Source organism: Hirundo rustica, chromosome 3, assembly GCF_015227805.2.
Source record: "Hirundo rustica isolate bHirRus1 chromosome 3, bHirRus1.pri.v3, whole genome shotgun sequence".
In the NCBI taxonomy this organism is placed as follows: domain Eukaryota; kingdom Metazoa; phylum Chordata; class Aves; order Passeriformes; family Hirundinidae; genus Hirundo; species Hirundo rustica.
Genome location: NC_053452.1, coordinates 113,721,335 through 113,740,979, shown reverse-complemented (window position 1 = coordinate 113,740,979; position 19,645 = coordinate 113,721,335). Strand labels below are relative to the sequence as shown.

Here is a 19,645-nt window from a genome sequence, read left to right as displayed (position 1 = left end):
TGGGGAAAACATCCTTCCCTGTGAGGGTGAGGAGGCCCTGGCACAGGCTGTCCAGAGAAGCCGCCGTGGCTGCCCCTGGGTCCCTGGGAAGTGTCCAAGGCCAGGCTGGACAGGGCTTGGAGCAACCTGGGATAGGGGAAGGTGTCCCTGCCCACGGCAGGGAGTTGGAATGAGATGAGCTTTAAGGTCCCTTCAACCCAAACCATTCTGGGATTCCAAGGCACATCCAAAATCGCCTTTTCCATTCCAAATACCACGGGACCTGGCAATTTTGCGTGTTCACCCCCAAACTGCTGGAGTCACACCGGGGCCACGTTAAAGGAAAAAGCAACGCCCACTCAGCCTGTACGGGGCGGAAACACCCTGAAACGGGGCTCCCCAAAACACAATATAAAAAACAACCCCCTAAAATAGTTTTTTAATTAGTTTTTGTTGGGTTTTTCTTGGCTTGGGATTCTACCTGGGTGGTTTTGTTTTCGTGTTTGCTTTTTAATTTTTTTTTTTTTTTTTTTTCCCCCTAAAGCGGCATTTTCAACCCCTGGGTGACTTCCAAGAACCGGAGCCGGGCCCAAATCCGCCCCCCGTGTCCCTGGACCCGCCCCCTCGCTTTGATAGGATGAACCTTTTGCCCATCACTCTGCCGCCATCCCATTGGCTGGCGCTGGGCGCTGCGCACCAATCAGCAGCGCTGAGGGGCGGGACGAGGGCGGATTTCCCGCGCGGTGGCGGGAAAGGAGCCGCGTTTGGCGCGAAACGGGAGCGCGGCGGGGGCGGATCGCGGGCTCTGAGCGGATCCCGGGCTCTGAGCGGATCGGGGGCTCTGAGCGGATCGCGGGGCCAGCCCGGCTCCCCTCGGCTCTCACCACCTTCCCCGGCAATAGCAGGAGCAGCAGCAGCGGCGGAGGGATCCGTCCCAGGGCGGCCGGCAGAATGGCGGCCCCGGTGGGCGGGCTGGAGGATGCGGAGCTGCGGGAGGCGCAGCGCGATTACCTCGATTTCCTGGACGATGAGGTGAGACGAGCTGGGAGGCGCGCGTGCCGCGTCCCCTCCGTGCCCCCCGGGGTTGGGGAACACCTGATCTGTGTCCCCATGTCCCCTTCCCCCTGTATCCTCGAGGATTGGGGAGCATCTCATCCCTGTGCGCCCCCGCCCCGTGTCTGCTCCCGAAGTTCGGGAACACCTGGTCCCTGCGCCCGTCCGTCCCCCCTAATCCATGTCCCCGGGAGTTGGGAACCACCTGATTCTCCCTGCCATGTAGCCCAGGGGGTTAGGAGATCCTGGTCCCTGTGTCCCCCCTTTCCTACCAGGGGTTAGGAAACATCTCATCCCTGTGTTGCCCCTTCCTGCTTAACCGGTGGGATAGAGGGGATCCAGCTCTGTAGGAATGGCCTCCTCGGGTTTTTTCACACAGGCAGACATGCCAAGTGAGTTGCTTTTTTGGGTGTCTTTCCCCCCCCCCACTTGCAGGAAGACCAAGGGATTTACCAGAGCAAGGTCCGGGACATGATCAGTGACAACCAGTATCGGCTCATCGTCAACATCAATGACCTTCGGCGCAAGAACGAGAAGAGAGCCAGCAGGTGGGTGTGGGACATTGGGGGCACTGACAGGGGTTTCAAAGGTCCATCTCTGGTTCTGCAGGTCATTTGTCACAAGAAAGCACCAAATCTTGTCCTCTGGTGAAAGCCAGGGCCTCCCCACCCTCACAGGGAACAATTCCTTCCCAATATCCCATCTAACCCTTCCCTCTGGCAGCATGAAGCTGTTCCCCCTTGTCCCCTCCCATCATCCCTTTGTCCCAGTCCCTCTCCAGCTGTCTTGGAGCTCCTCTAGGCACTGGAGGGGGCTCTGAGGTCTTCTCAGAGTCTTCTCCAGGCTGAACAACCCCACTTCTCTCAGCCTTTTTAAGGATGCTCAGGAATATTTTGGACCAGCCTTGCCAATCTGGCCAGGGTCATGTGAGGCTCTCTAGATATGCTTGGAATTGTTCTCCTGGCTGTTGGTGCCAGTGCATCCAGAGCTGTGATGAAACTTATGGAGCAAGGGAGAGTGTGGGAAAAGTGTTGAGGGGGAAGGGGTTGACCCATCTGCTTTGTCACCTCCCTGTGCTTCAGGCTCCTGAGCAATGCCTTTGAGGAGCTGATCGCCTTCCAGCGCGCCCTGAAGGATTTTGTTGCCTCCGTCGACGCCACCTACGCCAAGCAGTACGAGGACTTCTACATTGGGCTGGAGGGCAGCTTTGGCTCCAAGCACGTGTCCCCACGGACGCTGACAGCCTGTTTCCTCAGCTGCATCGTCTGCGTGGAGGGCATCGTGACAAAGTGTGAGACTGGGGGACACCCAGGGGCTGTGGGTGTGGAGGGGCCAGGGGTTTGCTGTAGAGGAGCTGAAGCCCTCCAGGAGCTCGTGGAGAGGGACTTGGGACAAGAGGCTGGAGGGACAGGACAAGGAGGAATGGCTTTGCACTGACAAAGGGTAGGATTAGATGGGATACTGGGGAGGAATTCTTCCCTCTGAGGGTGGTGAGGCCCTGGCACAGGCTGCCCAGAGAAGCTTCCATCCCTGGACATGTCCGAGGCCACTTTGGACAGGGCGCAACCTGGTCTATGGAAGGTGTCCCTGCTTGTGGCAGGGGGTGGAACTGGGTGATCTTTAATGTTCCTTCCAACCCAAACCATTCCATGATTCTGTGTCCTGGCACCCTGGGCCAGGGAACAGGGAGCTTGGCTGAAGGTCTTGAGTGATGGGATGGTCTTTAAAATCATCGAATCCTATCCATGTTTGACAGGGAGTTGTGACCCAAGTAATTTGAGTGTTTGAGACCCTTTTGGGGACTGTCTGCTGACAGAGGGGTGGGACATCCCAGCCCTTAAGTCCTCTCTTTTCCAACCCCAGGCTCTCTGGTGCGTCCGAAAGTCGTCCGGAGTGTCCATTATTGCCCAGCTACCAAGAAAACAATTGAGCGCCGATACACAGACATGACCTCCCTGGATGCTTTCCCCTCCAGCTCCATCTACCCTACAAAGGTGAGGTGAAGCAGCAGCAGGCTCCTCTAGGGAGAATGTGCCGGCTTCAGTATGGAGCTGGTGAGCCTCAGCCTCCAGTCCTGCTAAAGAGCCCTTTCCAGCAGCCTTGTGCAGGTTGGGCGATGCAGCCTTTGTTCCCCCTGTGACCCCACCTCTCCTCCCTGCTCTCCTGAAAAATGGTGCTCATCTTTTAATTCGGGTTCCTGCTTTAGGACGAAGAGAACAACCCGCTGGAGACAGAGTTTGGCCTCTCTGTCTACAAGGATCACCAGACCATCACCATCCAGGAGATGCCTGAGAAGGCCCCGGCGGGGCAGCTGCCACGCTCGGTGGACGTGGTTCTGGACGATGACCTGGTGGACAAGGTGAAGCCTGGGGACCGTGTCCAGGTGGTGGGGACGTACCGCTGCCTGCCAGGGAAGAAAGGGGGCTACACTTCAGGCACTTTCAGGTGGGTCTTCTTGGGCTTCAGCCCTCTCACCCTGCTTGGCTGGGTCTCTGAAGGTGAGATATGGCCATCAGAGAGTTGGGTCAAACAGTGGCTTAAATCGCTTGGAAGCGGTTTGCACCTTGATCCTATACTGGGTATGCTGAGTTGGAAAGGACCCACAAGGATCATCGAGTACAGTTCCTGGCCCTGCACAGGACACCCCAGCAATGCCACCCTGTGCAGCCCTGAGAGCCTTGTCCAAACTGTCCTGGAGCTCTGGCAGCCTTGGAGCTGTGCCCATTCCCTGAGGAGCCTGTTCATTGTCCCAAAACCCTCTGGGGGAGGAACCTTTTCATGATATCCAATCCAAACCTCCCCTGACATAGCTCCAGCAGTTCCCTCAGATCCTGTCACTGGTCACCAGAGAGAGACTGGTGCCACTTCTCCACTTCCCCTTGTGAAGAAGCTGTAGACTGTGGTGAGGTCTCCCCTTACAATGTGCAGCTGTGACTTGCAGCTGTGCCCAGAAGGGTTTGGATGCTTTTAAAGGATGCTCCACTGATGGTCCAGCACAGTCAGATTGAGGGTGATACAGCACAGTCAGATTGAGGGTGATACAGCTGTCAAAGCTTCCCACCCCCTTCCAGGGCTTCCTAGAGCAAGTAATGGCCCTGTGGAAGCTTCTGCTGTGTCTCTGTGGGGTTTGCAGAGCTGACCACAGCTGTGTCCCTTCTCCAGGACCATCCTCATTGCCTGCCACGTGAAGCAGATGAGCAAAGATGTCCGGCCTCTCTACTCTGCTTCAGACGTGGCCAAGATCAAGAGGTTCAGCAAGAGCCGCTCCAAGGTATCCAAGTCTTGTGTCCAGGCATGAAATTTCAGCTTGGCATGTGGCTAAGGAGGTTCTTGTTGGGTTACTTTTCGACCCTCTTAGCAGGTTGTTGGATTTTCTTTGAATTTTCTGCTTAGACTGTGATCAGGCCCTGTTGTTTTTCTTGCTGTTTCTGTACTGCTTGCAGAGCAGCCTTCCTGCTTTAGGGTCGACTTGACCCTACCAGCAGGTTTCCAGGGAATTTCCTCTGCAGGGGAAACCTCTTTTCTCACCCCAGACTGAGGTAATGGGGTTCTGCCCCAGCCTCTCATGCTCAGAGCTTTCCTTTGTAGCACAAAGAGGAGCAAGCCATGCTCTCACAGCTTCCAGTGCTTTTTTGGGTGACAGTGACAAGATGGTCCTGGACTTCTGATAAATCCCACTGTGAAAGAAAGCTCTGGCCAACAGTCTTCTCCTTTCCAAATAATTTTCATCTGTGTGGCTCTGTGATAGGAATAAGCTGAAATTTGGGCTGAAGTGGTCTTTTGAAGCATTGCTTGTTCTTGCTTGCTCCAGCCCCCGTGATGGGCCATGCTCTGCCTCTTCTGCCTTTAGGATATCTTTGACCAGCTGGCCAGATCCCTGGCTCCCAGCATCCATGGGCACGAGTACATCAAGAAGGCCATTCTCTGCATGCTGCTGGGAGGGGTGGAGAAGATCCTGGAGAACGGGAGCCGCATCCGAGGAGACATCAACATCTTGCTGATAGGTCTGGGAGGGCTGGGCAGAGGCACCCTTGGGTGGTGTCACTGGGGGTGAGGTGAAGGATTCTGGATTTAGTTTTGTGGAGCAACTGAGGTTAGAAAGGACATCTGGAGGTTCCTGGTCTGGAACAGCACAGGGCTGAGCCAGTGTCCCTGGTAGGTCGGGTTGCTTTGGGACTTGTCCAGTTAGTTTTGAATGTATCCAGGGATGGAGATGTGTCCAGATGCAGAGTCATCAGCACAAGAAAGGTGTGGATCTGTTGTAATGAGTGCAGAGGAAACCTTGGACAGGAGTGCAAGGACTGGACCCCCCTGTTCTGGAGGCAGGCTGGGAGATCTGGGATTGTTCAGTCTGGAGAAGTCTCCAGGGACACCTTGGAGCTCCTTCCAGAGCCTAAAGGAGCTCCAGGAGAGCTGGAGAGGGACTTGGGACAAGGGATGGAGGGACAGGACACAGGGAATGGCTTCCCACTGCCAGAGGGCAGGGATAGATGGGATATTGGGAAGAAATTCTTTCCCGTGAGGGTGGTGAGACCCTGGCACAGGTTGCCCAGAGAAGCTGTGGCTGCCCCTGGATCCCTGGAAGTGTCCAAGGCCAGGCTGGATGGGGTTTGGAGCAACCTGGCATAGTGGAAGGTGTCCCTGCCCATGGCAGGGAGTTAGAGCAAGGTGATCTTTAATGTTCTTTCCAACCCAAAAAACATTCTGTGGTTCTAGGGGATCCCGTGACCTCTGTGAGCCATTATCCCAGTGTTTGCCCATGGTCAGGGAGACTTTTTTGTTTGTTTGTTTGTGCTGTCCCATTGGGGTTTCCAATAGTCTGAATTGTCCCCATTGCCTCTTGTCCCATCTGCATCACCTCAAGTCTCTTATCTCCATCTTCTGTTTTTAACTCCCATGGGATTATTGATGATGGTGGGGAGATCATCTGCTTATTTTATATAAAGTCTGAACAAAACCCTTCTGTCCCCTTTCCCCTCCACCTGCCCCTGCTCTGAACAACCCCAAATCAGACACGGGGTGATGATGCAGTTGGCATCCAGCGGATGAGTTGTTCCTAAATGTGCCGTTCTCCATCCCAGGAGACCCTTCTGTGGCCAAATCCCAGCTGCTGAGGTACGTGCTGAGCACGGCACCCCGGGCCATCGCCACCACCGGCAGGGGCTCCTCCGGCGTCGGCCTCACCGCTGCCGTCACCACGGACCAGGAGACAGGTGAGGAGCATTGTGGTGACGGCTGTTAACTCCTGGCAGGGACTCTGTGATGTCCAAAAGCTGCTGATCTCAATGATCTGCGAGGTCTTTCCCAATCTGGTGATTTTGTGATGTTCGTTCTGCAGTGACACTTGCAGGACTTGCTCCACTGGAAGCTTTATGGTAGTGGTCATTTGGGACCACGGGATCCTGTGTGCTGGAATTTTCTCCACGTCTCTTAAGGCAGTGGTTTTCTTTACTCCTCTCCCACTTGGTTCCACATCTGAGGGATAGCAGCAGCCTTCCTCATGGGAAGGCATTCCTAATCCTGATCCCTTACCCTGAGCATTCTCTCCACTGTAGAGCTGGGTCAGAGAGAAACCCAGAAGGATGCCGCTGCTCCTTGGGGTTCACCCTCATCCCAGGGGTGATGGGTATGGCAGGGCAGGAGATGTGCAGGGCCAGTGGGTGGTGATTGACCCCGTTTTCCCCCATCCTATCCCAGGGGAGCGGCGCCTGGAAGCGGGAGCCATGGTGTTGGCCGACCGGGGCGTGGTGTGCATCGACGAGTTCGACAAGATGTCCGACATCGACCGCACGGCCATCCACGAGGTGATGGAGCAGGGACGGGTCACCATCGCCAAGGCCGGCATCCAGGCCCGCCTCAACTCCCGCTGCAGCGTCCTGGCCGCCGCCAACCCCGTCTACGGCCGGGTGAGTGCTGCTGTTACCCTTCCCTGGAGAAGGGAGGATGCTGGGAGGAGGCAGCTGGTGAATTCCAGAAGATCCCCCCCCCAAACTGGTGACTTGCATGCGTGGTGCAGCAAAGAACTTGTTGGTTTGGTGTCTGTTGTGGTCATAGCTTTTCTGGAGGAGAGAGGAGCTCTCGGGGTTTCTCACCCTGCTTTGGTTCTGCCTGGGTGTTGGGGCAGCCCAGTGGACCCTCAGGTCTTGGTACCTGATCAGGGATCACAAAAAATTCTTGTTTTTCTTGGAAATATGAGCCTTGCAGGATGGCAAGAGTGGCTGTACTGCTGCAGCAGGCTGAGTTTGGTGTGGTGTCCCAACTGCCAGGACATCCATCCCTCCATCCCTCCATCCCTCCATCCCTCCATCCCTCCATCCCTCCATCCCTCCATCCCTCCATCCCTCCATCCATCCATCCATCCCTCCATCCACCCATCCATCCCTCCATCCATCCCTCCATCCATCCCTCCATCCATCCACCCATCCATCCATCCATCCATCCATCCATCCATCCATCCTTTCCTGCTCAAGGAGGTCCCCCCAAGCTCCCTGGCAGCCATGACTGGCCCCTGAGGGTCTCTAACCCCTCCCACTCTCCTTTCCCAGTATGACCAGTACAAGACGCCCATGGAGAACATCGGCTTGCAGGACTCTCTGCTCTCCCGTTTCGACCTGCTCTTCATCGTGCTGGACCAGATGGACCCCGAGCAGGACAGGGAGATCTCGGACCACGTGCTGCGGATGCACCGCTACCGCAACCCCAACGAGCAGGATGGGGATGGTGAGTCCCATCCCTCCCCAGCCAGGTGTCACCCCGTGGTGGCAGCTCCTGGGGACTATTTCTGGGCACTGTTAGAAGTTGCTCCAGAGGGTAAAATCCCGTTCTCTGTATATTCTCCTTTCCAGCCATGCCCTTGGGCAGTGCTGTGGAGATGCTGGCTACGGATGACCCTGACTTCATACAGGAGGAGGAGCAGGAGCTGCAGGTCTACGAGAAACACGATGACCTCCTGCACGGGCCCAACCGCCGCAAGTGAGTCCTTCATCCCCTGGAGCTCCCCGAGCGTGTCCAGCGCTGGGCTCATACGGAATTTCTCACCCAGCCAGATGGTTTTAGCTCCGTGAAGGTTCAATACACTCATGAGGGTGTCCAGCACTTCTCAGAATGGCTTAGAGTAATTGCGAGACACCTGATCTGGTGTGCTTAGAAAATCAAAAGGTTTTAATAAACGAGAAAATAACAAATGGTACGAAAACAAAACAGAAGCCGTGCGCAGGTGCAGGGAATTCCTTACACCTGGCTAAGACGCCCCAAAAAGCCCTGAGCCCCTCTGTGCTCCTTAAGTACTTAATGTTTTAGGAGGGCTTTTGGCTTGCTGCCCAATAGAAACTAGCTGCATTTCTGAAGAGCAGCTACAGAGACCGACAGGTGCCTTTGTCTTGGCACTGAGCTGGCTACTGTAAGGAGGGCATGGAAGATTCTAGCTTTTCTGCCTTAAAAGTCTTAAGGTGAAACTGAAACCCTTGTTCCTTGTTTGGAAACATTGATTGGGTGTGAAGGTGTACTGCAACAGGGTTTGGCCTGAGGATCCAGACAGTGCCAGCAATGCTCCAGCTGATCCATGGCTAGGATGCTAAGGCAGCCTTGCTTGGTCTCTTGTGCCAGGCAGGTGGGGAACATCTGGAGCTGAATTCCCAACACTACCGGGTGCCCCTGAAGGGGTATGCATGGACGGGAAACCCATCCCCACTGTGGATAATGTGGGTGTACGTGCATTCCCGCAGGGAGAAGGTCGTCAGCATGGAGTTCATGAGGAAGTACATCCACGTGGCAAAGATGATCAAGCCCGTGCTGACGGAGGAGTCGGCGAGCTACATTGCCGAGGAGTATTCCCGCCTGCGCAGCCAGAGCGAGATGAACTCGGACGTGGCCAGGGTGAGCCCTGGGAGCAGCTCCCTGCTGGGCCAGGAGGAGGGAAACTGAGGCACAGGCCTCTCTTCTTATGGGTGTTTTCCACCTTGGATGTGACGCCTCTCGGTGAGGGTGACGCAGACACCTCTCTCTGTCCCCCTAGACCTCCCCCATCACAGCCCGGACCCTGGAGACCCTGATCCGCCTCTCCACGGCCCACGCCAAGGCCAGGATGAACAAGACCGTGGATATGCAGGATGCTGAGGCAGCTCTGGAGCTGGTGCAGTTCGCCTATTTCAAAAAGGTGGGGGAAAGGTGTCCCTCTGTTCCCAGGGGATCCTGAGATTGTCATTGGAAAGGTTGGACTTGGTGCAAGCTGAGCGCCCTGGGCTGCTGGTGTGAACTTTCCTGGATGCTTTCCCGGGATCAGGCCACCACTTTGGGATTTTGGGTGCTTAGCTGCTCCCTAAAAACAGATCGAGTGAAAATGAGGTCTGAGTCTATCCTGCCTTGCCACACAGGTGCTGGAGAAGGAGAAAAAGCGCAGGAAACCGGTGGAGGATGACTCGGAGACTGAGAAGGAGGAAGATCAGGAGCTGCAGGACAAGGAGGAGCGCAGGACAAGGAGGTAGGAGCACAGCAAGACAGTGGGAAGGACATGGCTCCAAGGGCACCAGCTCTTCTGCGGTTGCCACAGGCCTTGGGGAAATACTCCACGTTTTGCTCAGCCAGGCAGTTTGTCCCACCCCATTTGTAGTAGAGGGACATCATAATTTCATGGATAAGGAACTGCCTGGATAACACTGGCACAGGGTGCTCAGAGAAGCTGTGCCTGCCCCTGCATCCATAGAAGTGTCCACAGTCAGGGTGGACAGGGCTTGGAGCAACCTGGGATAGTGGAAGGTGTCCCTGCCCATGGCAGGGGGTGGAACAGGATGATCCTTAAGGTCCCTTGCAACCCGAACCCTTGGGTGACCTCTCCTTCCCCCTCCCAGAAGGAAGAAGGCGCGCACAGAGGGCGAGGAGGGCTCCTACGACCCGTACGACTTCAGTGACGCCGAGGAGGAGATGCCACAGGGTGAGTCCCTGGCTTTGGTGACACCTGGTTCTGCACGGCTTGGGGAGCAGCGGTGCTGCTGTTACCTGTGGTCCCTGGTGGGGTACAGTACTATTCAGAGCCACAAATCCATATGGGACAAGGTTAGATGGGATGTTAGGAAGGAATTCTTGTCTGTGAGGGTGGTGAGGCCCTGGCACAGATTTCCAAAGAAGCTGTGGCTGCCCCTGGATCCCTGGAAGTGTCCAAGGCTGGGTTGGATGGGGCTTGGAGTTACCTGGGATAGAGGAAGGTGTCCCTGCCCAAGCCAGGGGTTGGAACTGGATGATCTTTAAGGTCCCTTCCCACCCAAACCATTTCGTGATTCTATTGCTGATTAATTTTTTTGCATCCACCTCCAAACTCAGCATAAATAACAGTATTGGGAGGCAGCTTGGCATCACCCCCTGTCCTGAGCCCAGACTTCTCTCTGGGTCACCAGGCACAGGGTGAAGGTGAGCTCTTCCTTCTATTCCAGTTCAAGCACACCCTCCGAAAACGCCTGAAGCCTCAGGAGCTGGTGAAGGGAAGAAGCTGGAGTTGGCTGAGCCAAGGTGAGTGGGGGCTGTCCCTGTGTGTCCACACTGCAGTGGCTCCAGGCTGTTGTCCCATGCTGGAGATGCATCTGTGCTGCTCCCAGCTCTGGTTCTTGGCTTTCCTACTGAGTGCTGCTGCTGGAATGCGGAAGGGCTGAGGCATCCTGGGATGGGAACGAGGGGAAGGATTTATGGGTGATTCCCTCTCCCCTGTCCAGGATGAAAGCGTTCAAGGCTGCTCTCCTGGAGGTGTTCAAAGCTTCCCACGCCCAATCTGTGGGAGTGAAGACTGTGATGGAGTCCATCAACCGCGACAACCCTGAGCCCTTCTCGGAGGCCGAGGTGAAGATGGCCCTGGCTCACATGCAGGATGACAACCAGGTCATGGTGTCTGATGACATTATCTTCTTAATCTGAGCCTCTGGGTGCAGGAGCCCAAGTTTTTCATGGACTCTCAGCCTGGAGACTCTTTGTGTTTTGGATGCTTTATGTGTCTGAGCTGGATTTTGGGGGAGCTCAAGTCTCTGCACTACCTTGCTGTGCATTGCTGGCACCAAAAAGACAGAGCCAGGAACTCTGGAAGATCTGTCTGTCTTCAAAGTGGAGTATTTAGGAAGAGGTTTCTGCAAGGAGGCTAAAGGAAAAACCTAGGAGCAATTTGTCAGTGTTTTTAATGTATTGTTTTTAGCTTTGCTGTTAAGAGTTCCAACTTTTAAATAAAAAAATCTGGATTTAGGAGTCCAGCATTTGGTAATGGTGATGGTAAGCAATATGCGAGCTCCACTGTTAGTGAAGCTTTTATTTCCCCCATTTTTTTTTTTTTTCCCATTTTGCCCCGATTACGTAGCCTAGATCTCCTTGTCTCACAGGGAAAGGTGCCTAAAGCCTGTCCTGGTGCTTCTGCCCTTCCCACCCATCTTGTGCAGGATGATTCTGGGCAATGGAGGGCCAGGTGTAGCCTGATCTGTTCCACTGCACATGGGTCAGCTTGAATTTCCAGATTTACACCCCTGATGAGGGTTTTGCCCCAGGAAAGGAGCTTTGAAGGTCTCAGAGCTGCCCAGGGAATGTGTCCCTGGCACAGATGGATTCCATCTTCTGCTCCTGCCTTTAACCTGGGATCATGTCCTGGGGATGGAAAACTTTCAAGAAAAGGTGAACGCACAATCAGACCAGTTCTGACTGCTTGTGGTCCAGAGCTGCTGAAGGTTTGGGTTTTGCTTTAATTTCTTTTTCTTTTGTCCTGGTGAGTTAGAGCTTTGGAGAAACCCCTGAACAGGTTTGCTGTTGTCACTGCCCATCTCCAGACACTTGCACAGCCCCAGCTCCCTTCTTTCTGGGTGCCATAAATCTTTATTTGGGTTATAAAGATGTCTGTACTGCTCACCCCATGACTGCCTGTTGAGGAGGATGTAGAATTCCCACCTGTGGGGATACAGCTGCAGTTACACAGGTGTGGAAGGACTTCAGCTGCCTGGTGAGCTCTACAAGCCAGAATTTGGAGCTCCTCTCATCCAACACAGCCACGACAGCAGGGCTGGGGGTGGATTTTGGGTGTTTGCAGCCTCCTAAAGATCTCTGGGTCATTTGTATTTTGCTGGTACAGAGCGACCTTGGACATTCAGGCAGGGTCTGGTTTAAAACTGCAAAGACTGAAAGGTGAAAGTTAAACACAGATCCTGTTCTCTGGGGATGGGAGAGCTGGGCTTGTTCAGCCTGGAGAAGGCTTTGGAGAGACTGAAGAACCCCTTCCAGAGCCTAAAGTGACTCTAAGAGCTGGAGAGGGACTTGGGACATGGGATGGAGGGACAGGACAGGGAATGGCTTCCACTGCCAGAGGGCAGGGATAGATGGGATACTGGGAAGAAATTCTTTCCTGTGAGGGTGGGGAGGCCCCTGAATCCCTGGAATTGTCCAAGGCCAGGCTGGACGAGGCTTGGAGCAACCTGGGATGGTGGAAGGTGTCCCTGCCCATTCCATAATTCCATGATTTTTTGTTCTCCCTGCCCTTGTGGCTGGGGAACGGCTCATACTGAATTTCCCGTGAGAGGACACCAGGAGGAGCCCCAGGGTAGAGAAATCCGGTCATTCCCCATCCTGCAGCCCGGGGCTGTAGGCTGTGGGTGACCACACCCCCGGTGTGCTGGTGGCCACCTCGGTACATCCTTCACCCCTGGGAGGGGGGTCTTGGTTGACAAAGGGAACATAACTGGCCAAGGTGGCTGGAGAGGCAGGAGCAAGCTGCTGGAAGTACAAACCGTGTCCTGCTCTGCAGCTGAAATTTGTATTTGACCCTGTCATCTGGAGGTTTCAGAGGCTGCAATTTCAGCCTTTAGCTGCTGCAGGCTGTGGAAAGGTCTCTGAGCACCTGGGATAAGGGAGGGTGCTGCCTGTGGCAGGGGATGGGACTGGGTGGTCTTAAAGATTCTTTCCAACCTACACTGTTCCATGAGAACCTGAACATAAGTGTGTAACATATCCTGCAGTGCAGACAGTGCTGTTTCCTTACAAGAACTCAAGAGTTCTTATAAGTGGAATTAAAACAATCTTTTATCTCCAAGACCCCATCCCTGCTCCAAGCCCTTGAGGGGTGAGAGGAAAAAGCTTTTTGAGATAACTTTATATTCCTATATATAAGGAAAAAAAAATCTTTCCTGTGAGAGTAGATTTTCCCTCTGGCTCAGTTTGCCCAGAGAAGCTGTGGCTGCCCCTTGGTCCGTGGTGGTGTCCAAGGCCAGGGCTTGGAGCAACCTGGGATTGTGGAAGGTGTCCCTGCCCATGGCAGGGGATCGGAGCTGTATGATCTTTAATGTCCCTTCCCACCAGAGCCATTCTGTGATTCTATGAATAAAAGTATTTTTTCCCCCTTTGTGATGATTCATGTTTGGTGGCCTCTTTTTGATTACATTTTTTTAGTGAACTTCAACTCAAGACCAAGTTCAGTTGTAGGAAATTCTGGGTCAGAGAGGGAATCCCTGCCGAAGTTACAAGCTGCTGAAGACACAAGAAGTGAGTGGAAAGTGGTGGTGGGGGTTCATAACCCGGTGTTCGGCGCCGTAACGTCATTGCTTCATCGCACGTAACCATTTCCACTCAACCCCTTTCCTGCACAATCCAGCCCATTTTCATGGCAGTGCCCTTCCCTTTCACGATGAGCGCTCGGGGGGAAAAAAGGAGGTCAGCTTCTGGGCTAAAAAAGTGGATTTCTGGTAATTCTACCCTCTCTGGCTCTTCCACAGTCACATCTCAGTCGATGCACTGGTGAATACAGGGGACAGTCAGAATCGGAACGTGTGTCACAGCGCTGGGGTTGCTTCAGGTGGACTTGGTAACCTGAAATGTGACAGACGTGCATGAAGAGAGTCCCTGGGCTCTGAGCTGTGGGTTGAAGCAGACCACAAAGTCATAACAACATCCTGCAGTGATGTAAAGCATCAGTCGATGGAGATTTCTGCTGGTGTGATTCAGGAGAGGTGACAGAACAGGGACCATTCTCCTTGGAAAGTCCTATGAATTTGTGAGAGGTTTCTGATTTTTTTATAAGAATGAAAATGTCATGAATCTGTTGGTTTCCTGGATGACTGGGGATGAATTCTGTGAAGAGTCCTACACTTTAATCCTTTGCTTCCAGCTTGGCTACATAGCTTTGAGAAAGGTTTCTCTCACAGCTTTTCTCTACAAATAAGCTCCATAAAGTTACTATTTTTTTTTGCCATAAAAATAGTTTTACTCCCAAAGAGACCTGCTGGTGCTCCAAGGAAACACCATAAGCACTTGTCTTTCCAGCTGATGGCTGCTCCATTCTGGATCACAGGATGCAGAATCCTGTTTCCAGTTCTATTTTCATGCCTCCCTCTCCTATTAATTAATAAGTGAGGGTTGTGTGATTGAGAGGGATTAAAACTTCCGTGAACACAAAGGAACAGGATCAGGTGGAGGAATTCAAATGAACCTTCTGACCCCGCTCTTTCAGGGCTGTTCAAGGACGATGGTCAACCCAAGTCCCACCATATCCCACGTGAGTCCCACCAGACAAGTCAGGAGAGGCTTTCCTCACACCACCTTGCTGGCTGCAGGGCCGTGGGACTTATTGGAGTGTTTTGGGATTGTGCAAGGCTTCTGGGAAGTGCAGGAGCAAAGTGTGCAAAGGAAAGGATAAAGGTGGATCAGTAAGAAACTGTGTGTGTGTGAGTGTTGATGATACCAAGATGGACTAGCTCCAGCTTATTCCATGAGTCTGGGCCCCTCCTGGTGCTCCAGCCCCTTCCCCAGCTCCATTTGCCACCGTGGATGTCTAAGGAGTCCACCCAGGAGAAATGCTGCTCTGAGGTCAACCCAGGGCCAGAGAAAGGACAGGAACCCAGTATTCCAAACAGCACAGCTCAGGCAGGAACTGGGAGTCCAAGCTGAGCCAGAATGGGGCTCCTGGTGGTGGTGGTGGTGAAGGCCAGTGAAGGTGGTCAGGGCCCTAAAAGGGGGTGTATGAGTTTTCAGAAGTCCTAGTTCAGTCGTAGGAGAAAATATTAGGGCAGGCAACAGTAGGAAGAGGAAGTATTTCCCATAAAAAAATCCCTCTGGTGAAATCTCCACAATGTGCCACCACAGTGGGGAAGGCATCCCAGCTCCTGGTGCCCTGATATCCCCTGGCAGGAATTCCCCATGGCACTTCCTCTTCCCCTGCCCAGTCCCTGCAGGACACAGGAATCCCTAAGACGAGGTGGGTGTGGATTGTGCAGTTGAAGGAAGGTTAAATGGTGAAGTTCCCTGTCCTGCCCTCATTTTGAAACCCCTGTTGGGTGCCTGACTTTGCAGCTCGCTGCTCTCTGCTGTTGGGTTTGTTTGAGGCACGTGGAAGTGCATCCACATGTGCTTGTGGTGAAGGAACACTATTATTAGAAAGAAGAGGGTGGGAAGGAGTTAAAAAAAACCACATACCCACCTGCCTGAACAGTGGTGTGGGGTTTTTTTTGTTTTTTCTTTTTTTTTTAAACTTACTTTCCTTATCTCTTGATCTGCCTGAATAAATGGTATTGGCTGATTTGGGATGCTGGTAGTAGTATCTGCCCTTCCCTTTTTGGGGGGTAGATGGGAGGAAGTGGGTTAAAAATTGCAATATCAGCTCCTAACCTCGGGTCAGGTAAGCCAGCTGTGGTGCAATGGAAAGGGTGGCAGTGCCACAGCTTTGCTATAAAATGGAGAGCACAGCAGGCTTTGAGACACAAGCAGGGTTGAAAGGGTCTCAGAGAAGGAGAATTCTCTCGTCCTGTCGCCCTAACATCCACCCAAGGCAGCAGGGAGGTTACCATGGCTTTCACCATCTCTGCTGGGGTAAGTACTTACATTTAAAATAAAGGGTAAGATATATTTGCTGCAAGAGAGAAAGCAGAGTGCAGACCCCCTGATTTGTGCAGAAAACTCTGTGGTCTTGCTGGGAGCTGGATGGGATGCTGGGTGTGTCTGATGCAGCTGCTTGGCGATTGAGTGACAAGGGTACGGTGGACTACCCATGATTTATTCCTCTCTTACTCATCAGCACTGCTGATGTGGGGATTGGCAGAGTCCTTTTTGCACATCTTACCAAAATTGCTGGAATTTCACTGTGGATACCTATGCATTTGAATTTCAGCCTGGGTAGCATGTGCAGCACTGTCAGCTCCTGTGATTTTCTTAAAAGCCCTGTATTTATTTTGTCTTCTTTTTAGGATCCTTGTGGTTCCCTTTCAGTTTAGGATACTCTATGATTCCAGTATTTACTAAAACTCTGCCTACTGGAAATGGCCCAAGAATCCCATATTCTCTTGGAAAAGGCGTATTTCCAGCAGGTGGCTGTGGATGGCCAGTTTTTACTGTCCCGAGAAAGCTGTGGCTGGGCAAGGTTTTAAGCTTAGGCCCAGGATCAGCTGAGTGCTTACCCCAGTTTTAAATGAAAAGACGGTGCTGTGTGACTGCAGAGTAGGGTCTTCATAGCTTGTTGGACAGTTGCTTTTCTTGGTGCACAATCAACTACGAACCAGAATTTAAATCAGAGTTTAGCACCAGTTATGATGAGTTCTATTAACATCATTTTGCTGTTTGCTCATCTTGGCCCACTTCACACAAATATAAGTATGAAAATGGTCCAGTGATGGTCCAGTCCAGCCAAGACTTGGGTCTTTGTTCTCTGTCTTTCCTGACTGGGCAGAACTAACGACACCTTTCTCTCTTCCAGCTCAGATCACTGGTTTTGGTGCTGGTTTTAGCCCTCACGGTGAGGAGCTCACCCCACAGAAAGGCTGGTACCTCTGCGAGGCTGAGGGAAGGCTGCCTGAACCAAAAGGATCCCAAATTCCCCACAACAGTGAAAGTTGACATTCGGATCAGCAACTCAGATCACGCCTTTGGGATGGTCCATGATGTCAGGAACCGGTCTCTCGCTCCTTGGGATTACAGGTAACTGTTCAGTCATTCTCTGAATTCTGAGGGCTGTGTCACAGGTGGCTTTTTGTGGTGACTGTTGTTCATTCTCAGCATGTGCCCATCCCATGAATATTGCAAACCCTTCTTGCCACACCTTACGTTGTGATGTTGGGTGAGATTTCTTCAAGGGAAACTGTTTGCAGCACAAGGGAATACCACTAGAATGGTTTCTAATCATCTTGTCCGTCTTTATCAATCACAGAATCATTAAGCTGGAAAAGCCCTCTGAGGTCTTTGAGAACAACTCTTCCCCCAGCACTGTCAAGGCCACCACTGCCCCACATCCCCAAGTGCCACATCCACACGGCTTTTAAAGCCCTCCCGGGATGGTGATTCCACCACCTCCCTGGGCAGCTGTGCCAGGCCTTCACAAACCTTTTCTGTGAAGAAATTTTTCTTAATATCTAATCTAAACCTCCCCTGGAGCAACTTGAGGCCATTTTCTCTTGTCCCCGTTCCCTGGGAGCAGAGCCTGATCCACCCTGGCTGTCCCCTCCTGTCAGGGAGTTGTGCAGAGCCACAAGGTTCCCCCTGAGCCTCCTTTTCTCCAGGCTGAGCCCCTTTCCCAGCTCCCTCAGCTGATCCTGGTGCTCCAGCCCCTTCCCCAGCCCCTCTGCATGGCTTTCTCAGCTTCTCAGCTCTTTCTGAGCAGGCCTCTGCCCTAAGCCTGTAGTGCTGCATGGGGTTGAAATAATGATGAAATTAATTGTTCCTCTAGGAAAAGAATGATGTGAGTACATTGACATTTCACATTTTCCTAACAGAAAGAAACATCCAAATGCTGAAATCAAAACCAAACAGAAATTGATAGGCCAGTTGTGAGTCCTGTGTTATTTAACCCAGCTCCGCTCCATTCCTCAGCTCCTAAAGAACGGTACAGCGATTATTACCCTGCCAATGCTGATTCCATTTCTAGGAAACCACTGTGGAAACGCTGAGGGTGAGGGAATCCTCTGTGTCTCACAGTGAGAGCGCACAGGCAAATAGGATGATGGAGACACGAAGGAGAAGTTTGTTCCCGCCAAACCACGATGTCCGAGCGTATAAATCAGTCTTGTGTCCCCATCCCCAGGCTGGACGAGGATCCCGACCGCTTCCCGCGGGTGATCGCCGACGCCCGGTGCCGCCTGTCGGGCTGTGCGAGCCCCCTGGGGCAGGAGGACCACAGCCTCAACTCGGTGCCCATCAAGCAGGAGATCCTGGTGCTGCGGCGGGAGCAGCGCGGCTGCGTCCCCTCCTACCGCCTGGAGAAGAGGCTCATCACTGTGGGCTGCACCTGCGTCACTCCCGTCATCCAGCACCAGTCCTAGGGGAAAACGTTAGGGCAGGCAGCAGTGGGAGGAGGAGGTATTTCCCATAAAACATTCCCTCTGGTGAAGTCCCCACAGCCGCCTGCCTCACATCCCCGGAATTCAACACATCATCCCCCTTCCGAATCTGGGCAAATCGTCTCCTGAAAGTCACGATTCTCGCTGTTGTTCGTTTGTGGATTTTAGGATAGGAGTCATTGGTAGCTGGTGATGGAGGGGGGAGGATGAGTTTTGTTTGTTTGTGAGAGGGGAAAGCAGTGCTTTTTAAAAATTTATTTTTCATTGTGGTTTATATCAGTTTGGTGAATCAAATCAATTGTGGTTTCCAAAGGGCAGTAAATTGCCCTAATTGAATACACGCCCACCAGCACTGCCACGAAAAATCCCTCATCGTGCACCTTCTCCCTCCTTTCTTCATCCCTGTCCCATTTCCCTGCTCACTGGGATATTACTGGTATCAGTCAGACGTTGGTGCCATCAGGCCTGGTTGTCACCACAGTCTGGGTTTATGTCACTGCTGCAATTGATTTATTGCAAAACATTTTGGGAGGTAATTGATTCCACTCGTTGAGTGCTTAAATGGTAAAGAACCAACAGATATCTATATTTCTATTTATGTCTTTTATTTATGGCTGTATTTATGGCTCTGTGTATGCTCAGAGTATAAAAAATGATAATTTTAATCTGTATTTATTCAATAATTTATCTGCTGAATAAAAATCATATTTTATTTTAAAAAATGTTTTTTCATGGCAGTTCAGATTGACAACGGACACAGAGAATGGGTTTGTGCTGCAGTAGCACTGAGAGATTTCTGCACAGATCGGGCATTTTCCTGTGCAGTGAGATGAGTAAGAGGCAGCAGTAAGAAGAGAACTTGCAGCCTGAAAAGATGAAAATATGCAAAGAAGAGGCTGAAAGGAGTGAAGGGAGGTTCTGCAGGCAGTGGTGGCAACGGAATGCGGTTTTTCAAACCTCTGGGATGGTCTCTAGGGAGGGTGGGAAAAGAGACGGGAGATGTCCCATTCCAGGGCTGCGGCCAGAATTTGGGATGGTTCATTAGAGCTGGGAAAGGTCTGTCCTACCCTCTTCCAGGCAAGCTTTCACCCCTATGAACAACCTTCTCCTCCCCAGGTGAAGACTGGCTGAGCAGGAATGCAGGGAGATGTCAGGTGGCTTCATCTCACTGCTCCTCAGCCAGGTAATTCACAGGTGCTGGGATTAAAGAGGTGGATGAGGATCCCTCACATCAAGAAACCACAAATTTTGCCTGCAGAGCATTGTTTCCTGCTGAGCTGGTGTCCTGCCCTAGGAAATGAGGAATTGCCTTTTCCCTCCCTGAGCTGCACAAGCAGCTCAGGCAC

The 19,645-nt window shown here is 52.6% G+C and overlaps 2 protein-coding genes across 2 annotated transcripts; both read left to right on the top strand.

Annotated features, from left to right (window-relative positions):
• The first annotated feature begins 733 nt into the window (after positions 1–733).
• On the top strand, positions 734–11,253 carry MCM3 (minichromosome maintenance complex component 3). The gene is made up of 17 exons (XM_040058699.2): positions 734–1,011; positions 1,468–1,580; positions 2,115–2,323; positions 2,896–3,026; positions 3,239–3,477; positions 4,195–4,303; positions 4,883–5,036; positions 6,114–6,245; positions 6,730–6,938; positions 7,578–7,752; positions 7,878–8,004; positions 8,757–8,907; positions 9,047–9,187; positions 9,405–9,511; positions 9,879–9,961; positions 10,458–10,533; positions 10,734–11,253. Exons 1-17 carry the CDS (start codon positions 931–933, stop codon positions 10,930–10,932), a joined length of 2,436 nt encoding a protein of 811 aa, XP_039914633.1. The 5' UTR covers positions 734–930; the 3' UTR covers positions 10,933–11,253.
• A 4,566-nt stretch (positions 11,254–15,819) lies between these two features.
• LOC120750058 (interleukin-17F-like) lies at positions 15,820–18,281 on the top strand. The gene is made up of 3 exons (XM_040058183.1): positions 15,820–15,843; positions 16,724–16,944; positions 18,044–18,281. The coding sequence occupies exons 1-3, from the start codon at positions 15,820–15,822 to the stop codon at positions 18,279–18,281; spliced, it is 483 nt and encodes a 160-aa protein (XP_039914117.1).
• The last annotated feature ends 1,364 nt before the right edge of the window (positions 18,282–19,645 follow it).

Bases quoted from the DNA above. Each gene is read 5' to 3' on its own strand.
- MCM3 (XM_040058699.2), top strand. From the start codon at position 931: ATGGCGGCCCCGGTGGGCGGGCTGGAGGATGCGGAGCTGCGGGAGGCG. The intron at 6,939-7,577 runs GTGAGTGCTGCT...CTCCTTTCCCAG, and splicing joins CCAACCCCGTCTACGGCCGG to TATGACCAGTACAAGACGCC. The intron at 8,005-8,756 runs GTGAGTCCTTCA...GCATTCCCGCAG, and splicing joins CACGGGCCCAACCGCCGCAA to GGAGAAGGTCGTCAGCATGG.
- LOC120750058 (XM_040058183.1), top strand. From the start codon at position 15,820: ATGGCTTTCACCATCTCTGCTGGG. The intron at 15,844-16,723 runs GTAAGTACTTAC...TCTCTCTTCCAG, and splicing joins CTTTCACCATCTCTGCTGGG to CTCAGATCACTGGTTTTGGT. The intron at 16,945-18,043 runs GTAACTGTTCAG...CCCCATCCCCAG, and splicing joins CTCGCTCCTTGGGATTACAG to GCTGGACGAGGATCCCGACC.